General features: G+C 36.0%; 1 protein-coding gene across 7 annotated transcripts in view; it reads left to right on the top strand.

Annotated features, from left to right (window-relative positions):
* ALMS1 (ALMS1 centrosome and basal body associated protein) overlaps window positions 1-18454 on the top strand; it is a 199489-nt gene that overhangs the window by 31279 nt on the left and 149756 nt on the right. For all 7 annotated transcript variants that reach the window (XM_082743952.1, XM_082743954.1, XM_082743950.1 and 4 more), the window contains 5 exons: window positions 649-844; window positions 5736-5853; window positions 6851-8981; window positions 9096-9245; window positions 13727-13886. In XM_082743952.1, the coding sequence (XP_082600078.1) occupies window positions 649-844; window positions 5736-5853; window positions 6851-8981; window positions 9096-9245; window positions 13727-13886 (2755 nt within the window). The remainder of the gene's footprint in view (window positions 1-648; window positions 845-5735; window positions 5854-6850; window positions 8982-9095; window positions 9246-13726; window positions 13887-18454) is intronic.

Here is an 18454-nt window from a genome sequence, read left to right as displayed (position 1 = left end):
TTCATTAACCAATACGAAATTTAAAAGAAAAATGCCGATAAAGTTGTTAACCATTTGTCTTTTTTAAAATTTAAATTCAGTTAGACAACATATAGAACCTCAGTAATTTCAGATAGTCTTTAATTCAACATTGGTACTTAGTGTGATCTGTGGATTGGTGCCAATCCATGAATTGGTTGTTTCAGGTCTATCAAGAGATAAGTACAAGAATATAGAAGTAGTTAGAAACTTTTAAAAATTTGACAGTAATTTTGGTTTTTAGAACTAAAAATTGGACATTTGGCCTTCTGTTTTATAATTTTGGCTTATATATCTTTTACATTTAATTTTGTAATTCAGATTTGTAATCAAATTGTAGGATTTCATGTAGAACCAAATATAGTGAAGAGAACTGTTAAAGAATAACAGAAATGCTAGTGATATAACACATTAAAAGTGGGTAGTGATGGGAAGAGCTCTAATGTAGTTAATATTGTGAAAAATATACAGAAAGAACAGTTTTACTTTCTCCAAAAACACTATGATGAGAATGTTATCACACAGAAGCCAAATACTACATGAGTTAATGGATATTTGTATCTAAATATTAATGTATATGGTAACTTGGTCAATGATTTAGCATATTTTCCTTCAAAATTATTGTTTTAGAGAACAGAATGTTGGCAGTATCTTCCTCAAGAGATGGACTCTTCTCACACCTTGGATATAACCCAGACCAGGTTTAATATGAGAGAGGAAGGGACCGAAGTGAAAGACCTCACCTCTGTGGAGGAAGGTATATTGACCCAACCAGAAAATCAAGGAAAGGAATCCAAGAGAGGTCTCTTATGTTCGCCGCTGCTAGGTAATGCCTCTTTATTTTTAACTAGTAGTAATAACATATTTATAACATACTTTGGGGGGACGTTGGGTCTTGCATCTAAATCTCTTTTTCTTTCTTTTAGGTTATTTATTTTAGAGAGCGTGCAAGCGAGCAGGGGGTGGGGAGAAGTAGAAGGAGAGGGAGAGAGAATCTGAAGCAGACTCTGCAGTGATTACAGAGCCTAACTCGAGGCTCGATCTCTCCACTGCAAGATCATGAGCTGAGCTGAAACCGAGTCAGACGCTTAACTGACTGAGCCACCTAGGCACCCCTAAATCCTTTCATGAATTGAGGAGCTCTGTAGAGCCATCCTCAAAGGTATTAGCTTAATTTTGGTTTTCTACACTGACCATCTGGTCTAGTTATGTGTACCTGCCCTTCATTATGTCCTGTTGCTCACAGAAGGTAGAAAGGTGATAACTTCCTCCCTAGTGGGTATACCTCCTTGGCCTTGAGGTTGTGGATTTTTCCTTGGGGTAAACTATATATTATCTTTTGACAACATCTCTCGCAATGGAACCTCCATGATCCTTAAAAAACAAAATAAATGCTTACAAGCTTGCTTCATTAGATTCTTTTTTTTTTTTTTTTAGATTTTTAAAAATTATTTTTATTAACACATAATGTATTATTTGCCCCAGGGGTACAGGTCTGTGAATTGTAAGCCTTACACACTTCACAGCACTCACCATAGCACATACCCTTCCCAATGTCCATAACCCAACCACCTTCTCCATACCCTCCTACCCCAGCAACCCTCAGTTTGTTTTGTGATATTAAGAGTCTCTTATGGGGGCGCCTGGGTGGCTCAGTGGGTTAAGCCGCTGCCTTCGGCTCAGGTCATGATCTCAGAGTCCTGGGATCGAGTCCCGCATCGGGCTCTCTGCTCAGCAGAGAGCCTGCTTTCCTCTCTCTCTCTCTGCCTGCCTCTCCATCTACTTGTGATTTCTCTCTGTCAAATAAATAAATAAAATCTTTAAAAAAAAAAAAAAAAAAAAGAGTCTCTTATGGTTTGTTTCCCTCATGATCCCATCTTGTTTCATTTTTTCCTTCCCTACTTCCCAATCCCTCCACTCTGCTTCTCAAATTCCTCATATCAGAAATTTATCAGGAATTATCAGGAATGATAGTTGTCTTTCTCTGATTGACTTATTCCGCTCTACATAATACCCTCTAGTTCTATCCACGTTGTTGCTAATGGCAAGATTTCATTTCTTTTGATGGCTGCATAGTATTCCATTGTGTGTGTATATATATATATATATATATATCACTTCTTCTTTATCCATTGCTTCATTAGATTCTTAGAATTAGTTAAGTCGTATGTTATTCTCAGTTTTCAGACCCTAAAAGTGAGATAAAGAGGTTAAATGACTTGTCTGAGGTAGATCTTACTGGTTTCCAATGCTTAATATGGCACTGATTTATTAGCTCTTTACAAAAGGTAAACGTGAAGTACCTTTCAGATTATCAGGGTGGGAGATAGAATTGTGTTATTACTACTTTGAATCGTGTGGGTATAGAAGAATGGTTAACCAGTATGGTGATTTCAGTTTTTTATGCCTAAATGATAATTAAGGCAATATTATTTTGTTCTTATTTTTGTTTTATTCAGCCCCCCCCCCCCCAAAAAAAAAAACGCTTCTCAGCCTTTTGGCTAAGATCAAGTGTAGAATTAGCCTTGACAGTGGAATGAGATTTAACCATGATGTTATCTTGTCAGCGTTTTGTAGAGGAGCGCCAATAGGAGTTAATTCAACAAGTTTCTTTTTTTTTTTTTTTTTCAAGATTTTATTTATTTATTTGATAGAGCACACAAGTAGGCAGAGCGGCAGGCAGAGGGAGAGGGGGAAGCAGGTTCCCTGCTGAGCAGGGAGCCCGGTGTGGGACTCAGTCCCAGGACCCTGGGATCATGACCTGAGCTGAAGACAGCTGCTTAACTGATTGAACCACCCAGGTGTCCCACAAGTTTTTTTCAAACATAAGTCAAGGTTATTCAGATCAGAATATGGGCACTAGTGTGTTTTATGATGTAGACCATCAGAGTCCATTTTAGTATCACATTTTAAGAAAGAATGTTGACAGTGGGGCTCCTTGGTGGTTCAGGCAGTTGAGCTTCTGACTTTTGATTTTGGCTCTGGTCCTGGGATCCGGCTTCATGCTTAGCTTGGAGACTGTTTGGGATTTTCTGCTTCTCCCTCTGCCCCTCCCCACCTCACATACTCTCTTTTTCTTTCTTTAAAATAAATAAATGAATAAAAAGATTTTTTTTTTAAAGAAAGATATCGACAGCACAGCAGTTCCTTTTTGAGAGGAAATGAGTATGACAGTAGATCAAAGAGAAGACTTTGTTATGATCAGGTGTTTGAGGGGATGTCAAGCTAAAGAGGAAGGAGTTTACCTTTCATTTATTCACTCATTTGATTAACAAATATCTAAGTGCTTATAGTGTGTTTAATGCTAGGGATATATAGATGAAAGCTATTTCTACTCTTGGGAAGACTAGTAAACAGAAAAATAACAGTACCATGGGATTGGTATTATAATGATCTGGTACAAGGATCTGATTTTGTACTGGCCATGAGCTAAGAATAGTTTTTGGATTTTTTTTTTTTTTAAAGATTTTATTTATTTATTTGACAGACAGAGATCACACATAGGCAGAGAGGCAGGCAGAGAGAGAGGAGGAAGCAGGCTCCCTGCCAAGCAGAGAGCCTGATGCAGGGCTGGATCCCAGGACCCTGGGATCATGACCTGAGCCGAAGGCAGAGGCTTAACCCCCTGAGCCACCCAGGCTCCCCAGTTTTTGGATTTTTAAATGATTGTAAAAAACGAAAAAAAGAAGTACATGTGATAGAGACCATATGTGACCCACAAAGTGTGAAATATTTATTAGTTGGCCTTTTAAAAAAAGGTTGCTTATTCTTAGTCTAGGGGTTAAAATGAGAATACATAGCTTATAGGGAGGCTGTTTTCAATTTGATATAACAAAGAACTTTTCTAACGGAGCCATTTAATAGTATAAAGACCATATAACAACAGAAAATGTGAGGTTTACATCACTGCAAAATGTCAAGCAAAATTCTCTAACAGAAATTCAACATTGGGTTGGAGATTATGCAATGTGGCTTCTAAAATGTTTTCTAGTTAAGGTTTTAGAACTAAAGCTTCTCATTTACTTTAGATAAATAGAACATTTTTAGTTATTAGAGCAGACCCCGGATCTGATATATCACTAGAGGAAATTTCATCATTGCTGTTTTGTTACATATGTATACAGTCATTGGGGGGTGTATTGGTCTCACCAGCAGCAGATGTCATGATGATGACTGGTGTCAGAACAGTTAGATATTTCAAAAAATAGTGGCCTAAGCCATCAGCGTTGTCTAAATGTGAGGAAATGTGGGATCTTTGTTAAAAACCTTTATGATTTTTAGAGGAATGAGAGACTTCTCTGTTATGAAGGTTTAAGACTGAGTCTGTAAGCCAAGGTCAAAGAGGAATCATACCAAGCAGTCCTTGGTAGTCAAGGTTATCATTCTCATCCTGCTTGATTTTTAATAAGTTAATTTTAATAAATAATTCTATTTTGAGTAACTAAGTATAGCAAGTACTTTGGTAGGCACTGCAGATACAGCTGTGAATAAAGTGGATGTGGAGTTGATTGTCTAGGTGAGAAGCAGTTAGACCAAAAATTAAAACAATGGTATGACAGTTATGGTAGGGAAGGTGTTGTCATGCAGAATTATAGGCATTCTGAAATCAAGAAAGTGTACCATAGCAATGATATCACATTCATAGTGAAAAAATGTTTAGTTCTAGCAAAGTATCACCTATCCAGTTAAATTAATCTTAGAATATTGATGGTTTTATAGTTTTATTTCTATTAAAATTTTGTTTTTGTTTTATAGTTATATAAATGGTATAAATAATGAGGAGTTTATACCTACTTTGTATGTATTTAGGTACATATAATAGGAATTATTTAAGTTGACATTCAGGAATTCACAAGAATTATTTTTCCTTTAAATCAGCAGTTCTCCAACTTTTTGGAGAACAGGACTCCTTTACATATTTTAAAATTACCAAGGACTTCAAGGAGCTTTTGTTTATATGGGTTGTTGATAATTTCCCATTTTAGAAATTAAAACTTAGAGATTTCTAAAATATTTATTAACTCATAAAAAAATAACAACTCCATTGCATGTTAACATAAATTACATTTTTTTAAGAAATATAACTATTTTCCAGAACAAAATATTTAAGAGTGCTATTGTTTTATTTAAGAAAAAAAATCTCTATAATGTTTGACCTCATAGAGGAGAGGTAGATTTTGATAATCTGCTTTTGCATTCAGTATATTGCTATATCTCAGATGGTGTAGCTTCTGGAAAGTTCTACCATACCCTTGTGAGAGAATGAGAGTGAATAAGGCAAATGACATCTTAATATTATTTTGAATATAATTTTGACTCTAGGTACCTCCTGAGAATGTCTTAGGGATGCCCAGGAACCTAGGGACTACAGTTTGATTTAAGATGGAAAGAAACACTCATAATGGTTAAGAGCACTCGCTAAGAAATTAGTGTTTAAGTTCAGTTCTCATTCTGACCCTTAAGCTATTTGAATGTGGGCAAATTCATATTTCTTAAATTTTATAATCATGTTTCCTCAGCTGTGAGATAGGCATAATAATACCTATCCTTCAGGGTTATCTTTGAAATTTTGTACTTTAAATGCTGTTATGTTATCATTCTGATGCTTTTAGAAACTTCCAGATGGCTATGAATTTAGGTTCTTTAAAGTATTACATGAGTAAGCTAAGCATTTAACTTTCAGCATTCCCAACATTTTTATGCTTGAAACTTTGCAGTCATACAAGACAACTTTGCTTCCCCTGATTTGCCTTTGCTGACATGTATGACACAAGATCAAGAGTTTGGATCTGATTCCTTATTTCAACAAAGCGAACCAGATTTTGCACCTCTGAGGTAGGATGATTTATTTTTTTATTTGCATGTAAACTTCCTACTTTTTCTTGTTCTAAGTTGTTACTAATATTAATGACTTCAGGCTAAGGTGAGACTTTGGAGTGGGGGTTAGATATTTTCAGCACACCCTTGGAAGGTAACAAGGCCCTAAGTTAAGACATGATGCACATTAATTTGGTAGAGTAATACATGTGTAAAAATGAGCCATACAATTGTGGTTTATTTAAAAATGGTTTTTAATGTATTTTAGCATTCCAGGCATAATTTATTTTATTTTTAAATTTTTATTATTGTAGTATAGTTGACATACAGTGTTAGTTTTGGGTGCATAACGTAGTGTTTTGACAGTTCTATTCATTCTGTAGAGCTTACCATGACATGTGTTGTACACCTGAAACTAATATTACAGTGTATGTCAACTAAAATAAAATGTTTAAGAAAAAACTGTAGATGTTTGCAGAGTAAACACCTTTGCCCTTCTGCTGTGTATTACCTTAAAATCACTTTTATGAAAAGGTGTTCTATGTATAATAGTCAACTAATAATTAGGTTACTGCTGTGTTTTAAGAGTAGATCACTTAAGGGGTTTTAAAGAGCACAGTAAATGACTAGTGAAAGAATTAGTGAAAGTTAAGTGAGTATTAAATTATGATAGGTGATAAACATTTTAAATAGTAAAGTTTGAATTTTTTATTTAATCTTTTTTTTTGGCAGTATGAAAATATTCCCTATTTTTTGGTAGTCTTGTTTTAGGAAAAGGTTGAAAAAAAAGTCAGGGTCGTAGGATGGGAGTTCGTATTCTCTTTACACAGAATTTGCCTGGTTCAGTCCCTAACCACTTTAAGGGAATTTGAGATTAGAACTTTGTTTTTCCAACACACTTTTCAAATAATCTTAATTTTGGTGACATATCAATTTTGTATTTTTCATGTTAGTATTTAAAAAAATGTTTTAAATGTGTTATTTATTTATTTATTTTTAACTGTATATTTTTCAGGGGAATTCCTGGTAAGTCTGAAGATACTGAATGGTTTTCTCGACCATCGGAAGTTAGTGAAGCTTTATTCCAGGCAGCCTCAGAAGTAGCTTCAGACTTAGTTAACAGTTGCATTAGTGTATCTCAGCACTCGCTTATAGCTAGTACAACTGTTGAGTGTCGGCACTCTTTTTTACCTTTTGAACAAGGGATTAAAGAAGAGACCCCTTCGTGTGATACAGTTGATGAACTGAAAACCCCCAATGACTTCGATAATTATGATGCTCTTTGTTCCTATATGGCATGGAAGACACAAGAAGTTCAGGAGCCAGAAGTCAGTTTAGCTGATAAAGGTCAAGTTTCTGTTTCAACCTCATCTTATACAAGTGATGAATACATGACTCCTGAAGGAAGTGACAGTTTTGATGCTTCTTGTTCATATGTGCAGTATTGGAAACAGAAAGCTTTACAGCAGTCAGAAAATTATCTAACCAGTAAGGATCATGATTCTTATTCAGATTCGTCCGACACAATTGATAAAAACAAAATTCCTAAGGGAAGTGACAGTTTTCATGCTCCTTTTTCATGTATGCCATGGAGCAAACGGAAAGTTTCACACCATCCAGAAACATATGTGATCAGTAAGGACTATGTTTCTTTTCCCCATGAAGTTGCTCCTCATTTTAATAACAGAATGTCACATTCTTTCTTGCATTGTCTGTTGGAAAGAAGAGGAAAGGGCATTTCCTTGACAGCCCACAATCATTATTTTGGGAGTGTTTATTTAAGGGCTCCAGCTGAGAATGAGGTGAAAGAAATGATGGGGTATGAAAGAAATGAAGAAGGTCTGGAGAAAGAACTATCTCAAGGTTTTGAACAAAAGGAGAGTAGAAGTACTTCAGTATTTCCTGAGATGCAGCCCAGATCTTCAGAAATAAAATTATTTGAGAATGTTGTATTTCCTGATAATTCTGTAAAAGTTTCGGAAATAGATACATACTCTAGGCAACATGGTACCTCTAAGATGGAGGTTTCTGGTAGTCCTCTTAAGACGATTAAATTCAACTTGGATGAGACATCAGAACAACCGTATTTACAAGAGGAAAGATACCAAAGGGCAGCTTCTGCTTTTGGTGGAAATAGTGTTGATGCTTCTGAAAATGTAGCCTTTGAGGTAGTTATTGCCTCTATTGAGCCTTCCAAGAAAGACAGTACAGTAAATGAAATCCAAACTGACATTAGTAAGTCTTTAATAAATGACAGCCAAGAACGTGAACCAAAAAATTCACATCTTTCTCTATTAAATTATAATGGTGAAAACTCTTTGTTTGATGAGCTTAGTCATCCGCTTTATCAGTCTACTCCTGGGGGGTTTGAATTAGCGGCTTCAAAACCATTGTTGCATAAAAAAGATAATAGTGATAGCTCCCTGTATTGGCATCTTGATTTAAAATCCCTCCCCAGTGCTCCTCAGGAAATGTTCATTAAGCCACTTTCTCTTATTCCAGAGCTTAAGTCATCTGCTTCTTTAAGTGAAAAATCTCACAGCCAGGCTGCTTGTCTTGGCAAAGCACAGTCAGCTTTATTTCACTGCGATCTAGACAATGAACCATTTCTTCCCATTGGGAAGATAAAGTCTGGTCCTGATCTTGACCTTGCAGAGAAGGCAGGATCTTCAAACATTTTTTATCCAATGAAAGTATCAACTTCAGATTCTTTGGTTTTACAAGATTTAAGAAGATTTGAAGAAATTGTGGATTCCTCAAACAGTATTTTGGTTAAGAATGGAAACTCCAGTAACATCATTGAAGGTCCTTCTGCAAGTGTAGGAGGTGGCTTTTCAGCAAACTTGGTGACAAGTGATGCTGAGTCACAAGGTGCTTTATCAATGACCAGTAATGCATCTTTAATTCCAGTCGGTCAAGAGTCATTGCTGAAAGCTGATGTAGGCCAAGATAAAATTCCTCAGCCTATGGGAGCCAAATCCTATTTTACTATACACACAGTTATGCAAAACAACTCCTATTTTGTAGAGGGCCTGCAGGGGAAGGCTGAATCTGACACCTCTACTCTGGGTGATGATACTGAATGCTGTGACCTAGATGAAAATGCTACTGTGGGCAGTACAAGAGCTGTTGATCTACAAAGAGAGGTGAGACACAATAAAATGATAGTTGGGGGAAATGTTGTCTTTTCTAGTACTATTTTAGGAAATGGTATTGTTACTTGTTTTATTTTTCTTTCTTTCTTTTAATTTTATGAGCAGGTGTGTGAACAAGGTGACTTGGCTGTTGAGTGCATTGAGCTAGCAGGTTTTAAAAATGTGCTTGATGATCTGGAGGTTTGTGACAGCTCCCTGCACAGGAAGTCTGCCTTAGAACTGCCATCAAAGGAAGAGAGTGATTTTGAAGAGCCTGTAAGTTACTCTGTTTGATATTTCTTATGGGGTAGGGAAAGAATATTTTAGTTGAAAAATGGAGTTGAAAGTAAAGGGCCCATTTATATCCTCTAATACCAACATGTGACTTACAGTCTGGTCTTCATCTGATATCCAAGAATATGCTCCATTTATTTGTTAGAGGTTGGCATAAAAGAAATATTTGTGTTTCATAGATGGTAAGAGTGAGTTTTGTGGTGTCTGGGGAAAGGCCTTCCTTTGGAGCTCCCAGGCCTTTTATGTTGAGACGTGCTAATTCTTCCCAGTTGTGGCAGCAAGAACCTTTAGACAGTGTTCAGATTAGACTCACTGGTAGAAATAGTCAGTTGTACATTTTTTCACTCTGCCCTTCAACTTATAAGCATTGGAATAGATCCTGGAATATTTAAATATTTCTGTTTAGAAGCTCCTGAAAGGTTTGACTTTAGAGGAATTTTGAAAATTATAAGAACCGTTGTTTTCCCAGGAAGGATGCTGAGGTGCTTAATACTCACACTAGTTAGTGTCCCCAAAGGAAACTAACTGCCTCCTTCCCAAATGAGTGACATACTGAAGCATATACACATCCCCCCCGTTTATATTATTATTATTGTGTATGTGTACTAGAAAATAACTTTGAAGTGCTAAAAAGTTCTGTCAACCTTTCTTTTATACAAAACTTCATTTGCCTGGATGCTTGCCTCTCTTGGTTTTAATGCTCCTTTGGTCCCATTGCCTATCCTCTTTTGTCTGATACTGTCAGCTTCTTTATAAAATATCCTTATATTTTATTAGTCATTAAATATAGCTGTACAATAAATTTTGTATACTTAATGTTACTTTCCCTTTCCTGTTTTTCCATGTATATGATTAGTATGTCTTTGGAAAGCTGCTCGTTGACAAGCGTCTGCCTTTGGCTCAGGTCATGATCCTAGTGTCCTGGAAGTGAGTCCCCCATCAGGCTCCCTGCTCACTCTTTTCCCTTTAGCCCTCCCCACTGGTTGTGATCTGCTTCTCTCTCATGCTCTCTCTTTCTCAAATAAATGAATAAAATCTTTTTTAAAAACCCGCAATTTTTTAAAAAAGATTTTATTTATTTTGACACAGAAAGAAATCACAAGTAGGCAGAGAGGTGGGCAGAGATGGGGAAGCAAACTCCCCACTGAGCAGGGAGCCCAATGTGGGGCTGGATCCAGACCCTGAGATCATGAGCCGAGCCTAAAGCAGACGTTTAATGACTGAGCCACCCAGGTGCCCCCCAAAAACCACAATTTAAAAGAAATGTAGATAGATATTCAGTTAATATCCACTATTCCAGATTTTATTTGCACGCAGCTGTCGCCTTAAGTATACTTCTTCACTTTAGGGAGCATGTTCCCTGTATTCTCTTTCACTTGTAGCTCCATTCTGTAGTCCGGGAGTTATAATGCCAGTATCAGGGAAATAAGGACTCAGATATGGTAGTAATTTCCTGCATGGCTCACATTGCTCTCAGAGGGCTTGCCTGCTTCTTGGTTCCTTTCTTATTCTCATCTGTGTCTCAGAAGAGTCATTCATATTTGTTTGCCTACATTTGATACTAGCCATCATTTCTTTAAATGATTGTTCGGGCATCCACTTATATATGATGTAGCTTGGGGCTGTGAAAAGAGTGTGGAGATGTGGAATCAAACCTTGTTCAGTTATTTGTTAGCCTTATGCCTTGTGCAGATGACTTGGAGGGTCATTCTGCTCATCTACATGAAGAAAGAGGAATAGTAACAATCAGCCTCATGCATTGTTATATTGAATGGGGTAAGGTATATAGCACTGCCTGCCTGTTAGTTCCTTCACTTCACTGAAACCAGGTGACTAGACCCTCACCAGTGATTTCCTCCTGCCTATCATTGTTCTTTCTTCTGTCTTTCTCCTTGTTCCTGGTAGCAGCACATTACATTCTTATAGCTTCTGTGATAAAATACTCTTTTTAGGAAAGAAAATATTGTTTTAGTATTCCCTGTTTTGGTCATGTAACTAAATATTATTTAAAGTTTACTTTTAGAGTTCTTTTTGTTTTGTTGGTTCTGCGTCTTCTACCAAGTACTTTCCTCTCATGGTTTAAATGCTTCTCTCTGTGTGATGGCTATTACTTCCATTTTTAGATCCTAATATTTCTACTAAGGTAGACCTGAATGCTTTCTTGCATGACATTTTTTTGTGAACATTCCTGTCACCTCAAACACAACTTGCCTGTACCAAAGAACTCAGACGTTTTTATGGAATCGGACTGACTTGTAGATTTTCTTTGTTCTTAGAGAGAAGTTAACATGTCTTGGTTTCTTCATCATCTTTGATTGATTCTTTCTTTATTATTGATTAAAGACTGGGAGCTAAGCCAGTTTAATTTTTTTCCTCCTGATTTCTCCCATTTCCAGTTAGTAATGAAGATCTGCTGATCTCTTAAATTCTTCTCATCTTTTTCATTCTACATCTTTTTTTTTTTTTCCTTAAGATTTTATTTATTTGAGAGAGACAGAGAGAGAGCATGAGCAGGAGGGAGGGGAAGAAGGAGGGGGAGAAGCAGGCTCCCTGTTAAGCAGGGTGTCCAACGCAGGGTTCAGTCCCAGGACCCCAGGATCATGACCTGAGCCAAAGGCAGATGCTTAACAGACTGAGTCACCAGGTGCCCTACATTTTCTTTTGCATTAACTACTCTAGTATCCGTATATTTCGAAGCTTTGATAATAATGAAGTTTTATTTATTTACTAAATTTTAATTCCAGTATAGTTAACATACAGTGTTATATTAGTTTAGGTGTACAATATTCTGTACATTAACAGTTATATACATTACTCAGTGCTTATTGTGTTAAGTATACTCTTAATTCTCTTCACTTACTGCACCTGTCTCTTCCTCTCCCCCCCAACCATCAGTTTGTTCTCTATAGTTAAGAGTCTGTTTTGTTTTTGTCTCTTTTTTTCTTTGTTCATTTGTTTTATTTCTTAAATTCCACATAAGTGAAATCAAATGGTGTTTGTCTTTCTCTGACTGACTTAATTCACATAACATTATACATTCTAGATTTGTCTGTGTTGTTGCAAATGGCCAGATTTCATTCTTTTTATGACTGAATAATATTATCAATGAAATCGTACTGAAGTCAAGATTGGAATAGAAATTTTTTTTCTAACTATATTTGAAAGCTCTAGAGAAAAACTATTAAATACACATATGTGCCTGGGGACACACACACGAAGTCTCAATCATATATGTGATACATGTGTTAATGAACTGTACTTCAAAAAAGTCTCCTATAGGAGTGGGATAATTGAAAACTTAGAACTTTGTGCTTTGTTTAGAGTAGAGTTTCTCTGTACTGTTGTCTTTTTGGATATGATATTTCTTTGTTGTGGGGGGTGTGTGCATTTTAGGATGCTGAGCAACATCGCTGGCTTTTACTCACTAGATGCCAATAGCCACACACACTGCTCCCAACACCCAAAGTCAGGACAGTGAAAAATGTCTCCAGACATTGCCAGATGTTTCTTGATCAGGGAGAGATGGGTGGGGGCAAAATCTCCCACAACTGAGAACCACTGGTGTAGAGAAAACTAGACCAAGGCAGCAGAAGTAGACTATTTATTTTACACCCTGCCAGCTTCCTAAGATTGTTCATTACAGTACGATGAAAAAACCTGGACAAAAGAGGATCAAACAAAATTCATCTTTACATACATTTTTAGACTCTCCATACATTTTAGACTGCATCAAGAAGTGGGAATAATATTTTTAGGAAAATAAAGAAACCTAGATGTTGTATATTGTTTTTATATGAGAGTATGATGTGAATTTGGTGAGAAATGATATATGTTTATGTACTGACATCACCAGAGTTGGTTTCTAATTTCTTTTCTAGTAAGGACTTGCTGGGATCTGATGAAACTTTGAGAACTTCTTTTTCAGCATTTAACCTTTACTTCACTGTCAGTTTGTATTTCCCACTATTCTTGTTTAAAGAAATTTGAGGACTTCGGCTTTTTGGTGATTGATCATAGATCCGGTTCTTTGATACTTTAGTTTTTTTTTTCTAAACATTTGTGGATTTCTTGAAAATATTCCTGTTCTCTCTTTCCTTCTTTTCTCTTTCCTTTTTACAACGTAACCTCTCCTTTAAAAAAAAAAAAATCCTTGAGCTTGTCAAGAGTAATACCAAAGTTCACATTCTTCAGTGATCATACCATTATATGGAACAAACCAGATAGGCTTCCTATCTGTAATTTTCTATATAGGCAGACTTCCAGACCCTCAAGAGTAATTTGTAGAGCCTTCTTAGAATTGACCAAACAAGATATGACTTGTAAATGAATTTAGGAGGGTTGAGAATATGAGCTTAAGGAACTGTTTAAACTGTTAAGTATTCATTTTCATAAAAATTAGGTTTGTTTTAATTAGGTGAAGCCTACTATTAATCTTATTTTCATTTTTTTCTCTCTTTTTATAGGTAGGTTGTTCTAATATGGACACTAATCAGACGTTTTCATCCACATTGCCTCCATTTACTCCTGAGGAGCCAACCATAGAGTTGGAGTATCACTCTTCAGATCTCAGGATGTTGAGGGTATCTCCTGACACTGTGCAAAAGTCTCTTAAACATATAGCAGGTATGTAGAAAAGAAGATATTAGATGTTTGTGCGACTAGCTTGCTAAAAATACATTGCTGTGGCTAACTAATGTTTTATTTTTGAACACTTTCAATAATGTTAACTTTGGATTAGGTGTATTTATAAATCCCCAGATCTTTTATTAGGTGAATCATTTGGTTTTTCATTGCCTTCTCTATGGCAGTGTTTAGAACTGAATTACATGGCGGAGTCTATTAGAGTCAGTTTATTATTTCTGCATTCCTTTCTGTGACTTGAAGGGAAGAAAGAAATTAATGGAGCACAAGAGGAAAAGAGTGGATCCAAATAAATTTGTAGAGAGGAAACAAAGATCAGTTCTGAGGTAGAAAGCAAGATTCTCTGCTGAGGGGAGGTAGTGATAAAGGAGGTTTGAGGAGAGTAGATTGGTGCAGGCTCAGAATGTATGTTAAGGTGAATAGGAATTGCAGCTGACCAAGAACAAGCAAAAGAGCTGGCTGGTAGTTCTGAGAAGTCAGCTGAGGTTGGAGATGATTCTGTAATGTTGCCAGCCTTACTAGAATCTCTGGTTTTTCTCTTCTAAAACTCAAGACTGCAGAAATTGAGTTAGAGGTTGATCCTCAGTTTTGCTGAGGTATTTGTTGAGTGGGTGGATGTGGTGGATGAAAAACAGTGGAAGGGAATCAGTAAATATTAAATGTTTAGATCTGTGAATGTGCGTTGTCTTTCCTTTGATAGAATGCCATTTTATATTAAATGCTTTGACCTATAAATATGGGACATCTTTTCATTATTTAGGGTTTCTTTATTTTTTCAAAAATATTTTGTAGTTTTCAGTGTATGAACCTTGCAGTCCTTTGATAACTTAATACTAAGTATTTTAATCTTCTTGTTGAAAAAGAAACTGTTTTCTTAATTTTATTTTTGGAATATTCATTGCCAGTATATGGAAATACAGTTGAATTTTGTTAATTGTATAGCTGCAATCTTGCTGAACTATTTGTTATTATCTCAAATATATTTTTGTGTGGATTTCTTATAATTTTTATATACATGACCATGTCATCTTCAAATATAGTCTTCTTTCTTTCCAACATGGATGCCTTTTATATATTTCAGATTCTCAACTGCCCCCAACTAGAACCTTCAGTGCAGTGTTGCATAAAAGTGGCAAGAACAGACATCCTTGTCTATTCTTGATCTTTGTAGAAAGATATGAAGTCTTTTATCATTAAGTATGATGTTAGCTGTGGGATTTTTGTAGACTATCTTTATCAGGTTGAGGACTCCCTTTATTTGTATTTTTTAGAGCATATTTATCTTGTTACCGTATAAGGGTGTTAGATTTTGTCAGATTTTTTTTTTCTGTCTCTTTTATGATGATCACATGGTTTTTGTCTTAAATTCTCCTAATATAGTAAAATGTTAATTTTCATATAACCGACCTTACAGTCTTGGTTATATATGCCATTTGGTTATGGCATATAATTCTTTTTGTATGTTGTTGGATTTTTTTTGGCAAGTAATTTTTTGAGGACTTTTGTATTTATATTCATAGTGGGTATTGGTGTGTACATTTTTTGTGATTTTTGTTACTGGCTTTGGTGCAAGAATAATACTATGTTACAAGTTGAGGTGAGAAGCATTATCTCTTCTAGTTTTGCTAATGTCACAAGTTGGAATGAGAAGCTTTGTCTCTTCTAGTTTTGCTAACGTCACAAGTTGGGATGAGATGTGTTGTCTTCTAGTTTTTGAAAGAGTTCGTAAAGGATTAGTTTTTATTGGTTGAAGGCTGCCTGCCTCTTTGTAGAAGTTTTAAAATTACTAATTCCATCTCTCTGCTTGCTATAAGTATTTATATTTTATAATTTTCATGAATCAGTTTTCATAATTTGTGTCCTTTGTGGAATTTGTCCATTCCACCTAGGTTATCTAATTTGTTGGCATATAACTGTTCATGGTATTTGCATATAATCCTTCTTATTTTGGAAGATTGGTAATAATACCCCTTCTTTCATTCATCATTTCGATATTTGAATTTTCTATTTTTTTTTTTAGTGAGTCTAGCCAGGTTTTGTCAATTATGTTCATCTTTTCAAAGAAATAAACTTTGGTTTCTCTACTTTTTCTGATCTCTTTTCTTTCCATTTGAATTTCTGTTTTGTTCCAATTTTAGTCTTTATTTTTTCCTTCCTTTCATACTTCAGCTTTGGTTTGTGCTTTTTACTATTTCTTGAGATGAAAGAATAGGTTATTAATATGAAACCTTTTTTTTTTTTAAAGATTTTTCATCTGTTTATTTGAGAGACAGAGAGAGAGAGTGCACATGAGCTATGGGGAGGGGCAAAGGGACAGAGAGAAGCAGACTCCCTGCTGAGCAGGGAGTCTGATGTGGTCCTTGATCCCAGAACCCTGAGACCATGACCTGAGCTGAAGGCAGACACTTAGCCAGCTGAGCACCCAGGCACTCCGAGACTTTATTTTTGATATAGGTGTTTACATTTAGAAATTTCTAATCACTACTTTAGTGGCATGCTCAGAGTTTTCGTTTCTTGTGTTTTTGTTTTTCATCTAAAATATTTTTAAGTTTCCATTGCAATTTGTTTTTGTTGACCCCGTGGATATTTGGGTATGTCTTGTTTAATTTCCACGTATTTTCGACTTTCCTTTTGTTATTAATATCTCATTTGATTCCATTTTTGTTGGAGAACACCTGCTTTGTATGATTTTAGTTCATTTACATTTTACTGAAGCTTGCTTTTATGTCCTAGTGTGTAGTTTATTCTGTAGAATGTATGGTTTACTCTTGAGAAGAATGTGTATTCTGCTGTTGTTAGGTGGTGTGTTCTATACGTGTCTCTTAGTTCTAGTGGGCATATAGTGTTCAAGTCTTCTGTATCCTTGTTGATCTTCTGCCTAGTTTTCTCTATTTTTGAAAGTAAGCTATTGAAATCTTGAACTATAATTGTTTAATTGTCTGTTTTATTATTTTTTCTGTCTTACTTGCTTCATATCTTTTGAGACTATGATATTAAGTGCATTTATGTTTATAATTGTTGTATATTCCTGGTGAATTGACCTTTTTGTTGTTACAAATGGTTGCCCTTTAATTCTAGTAACATTGTTGGTTTTAAGGTCTATTTTCTCTTACATCAGTATAGTCACTTCAGTTCTTATGCTTGCTGCTTGTATGGCATATGTTTTTCATCCCTTTACTTTCAACCTATCTGTTTTCTTTTTTTTAATCAGAAGTGTTATCTCTTGGGGCACCTGGGTGGCTCAGTGGGTTAAAGCCTCTGCCTTCGGCTCAGGTCACGATCCCAGGGTCCTGGAATCCAGCCCTAAGTCCAGCTCTCTGCTTGGCAGGGAGCCTGCTTCCCTCCACTCTCTGCCTGCCTCTCTGCCTACTTGTGATCTCTGTCTGTCAAATAAATAAAAATTAAAAAAAAATTTTTTAAGACTTTATTTATTTATTTGACAGACAGAGATCACAAGTAGGCGAAGAGGCAGGCAGAGAGAGAGGAGGAAGCAGGCTTCCTGCCAAGCAGGGAGCCCGATGCAGGGTCTGAGCCCAGGGCCCTGGGATCGTGACCTGAGCCGAAGGCAGAGGCTTTAACCCACTTGAGCCACCCAGGCACCCCTAAAAATAAAAATCTTAAAGTGTATTTCTTGTAAACAGCTTATATAGTTGAATCTCCTGGGTTTGTTTTGTTTTGTTTTAATCCAGACTGACAGTCTTTGCCTTTTAATGTGACTGTTAATCAACTCATGTTCAATGTCATTATTAAGATTGGATATACATTTGCTGGGTTACTTTTTGTTTTCCATGTTTCTTGTTTTTTTGTTTGTTTTGTTTTTTTGTTATGTTTCTCCCTGCTTTTTATTGGACTTAGTGAATGTTTTCTAGTGTCGCATTTTAATTTTTAAAATTATTTTCTAGGGCGCCTGGGTGGCTCAGTGGGTTAAGCCACTGCCTTCGGCTCAGGTCATGATCTCAGGGTCCTGGGATCGAGTCCCGCATCGGGCCCTCTGCTCAGCAGGGAGCCTGCTTCCCTCTCTCTCTCTCTGGCTGCCTCTCCATCTACTTGTGATTTCTCTCTGTCAAATTAATAAATAAAAAAAAAAAATCTTTAAAAAAAATTATTTTCTAGTTAATTTTTAAAGTTATATCCTAAGGGCACCTGGGTGGCTCAGTGGGTTAAGCCTCTGCCTTCAGGACAGGTCATGATCCTGGGGTCCTGGGATGAAACGGGCTCTCTGCTCAGTGGGGGGCCTGCATCCCCCCTCCCCCCCGCCTGCCTCTCTGCCTACTTGTGATCTCTCTGTCTATCAAAAAATAAATACAATCTTTTAAAAAAATTCTTTAAATATCCAAATTTTAATAAAGATCCACCTATCATATTAAATGGATATGCTATTTTAAAATATTATTCTATTGCTGAATATTTAAACTATGTCTACCTTAGTTTGCTGTTGTAAATGGCTTTATAATATTTTTGTAAATATTTGTCTCCTTTTATGACTGTTTTCTTAGGATTCTTTACTAGAAGTGTAAAGGTCAAAGGAAGGAAAGCTTTATTTCTTTTAT

This window comes from Mustela nivalis, assembly GCF_964662115.1.
Source record: "Mustela nivalis genome assembly, chromosome: 8".
Taxonomy (NCBI): Eukaryota; Metazoa; Chordata; class Mammalia; order Carnivora; family Mustelidae; genus Mustela; species Mustela nivalis.
This window is presented reverse-complemented; position numbering and strand designations above follow the sequence as displayed.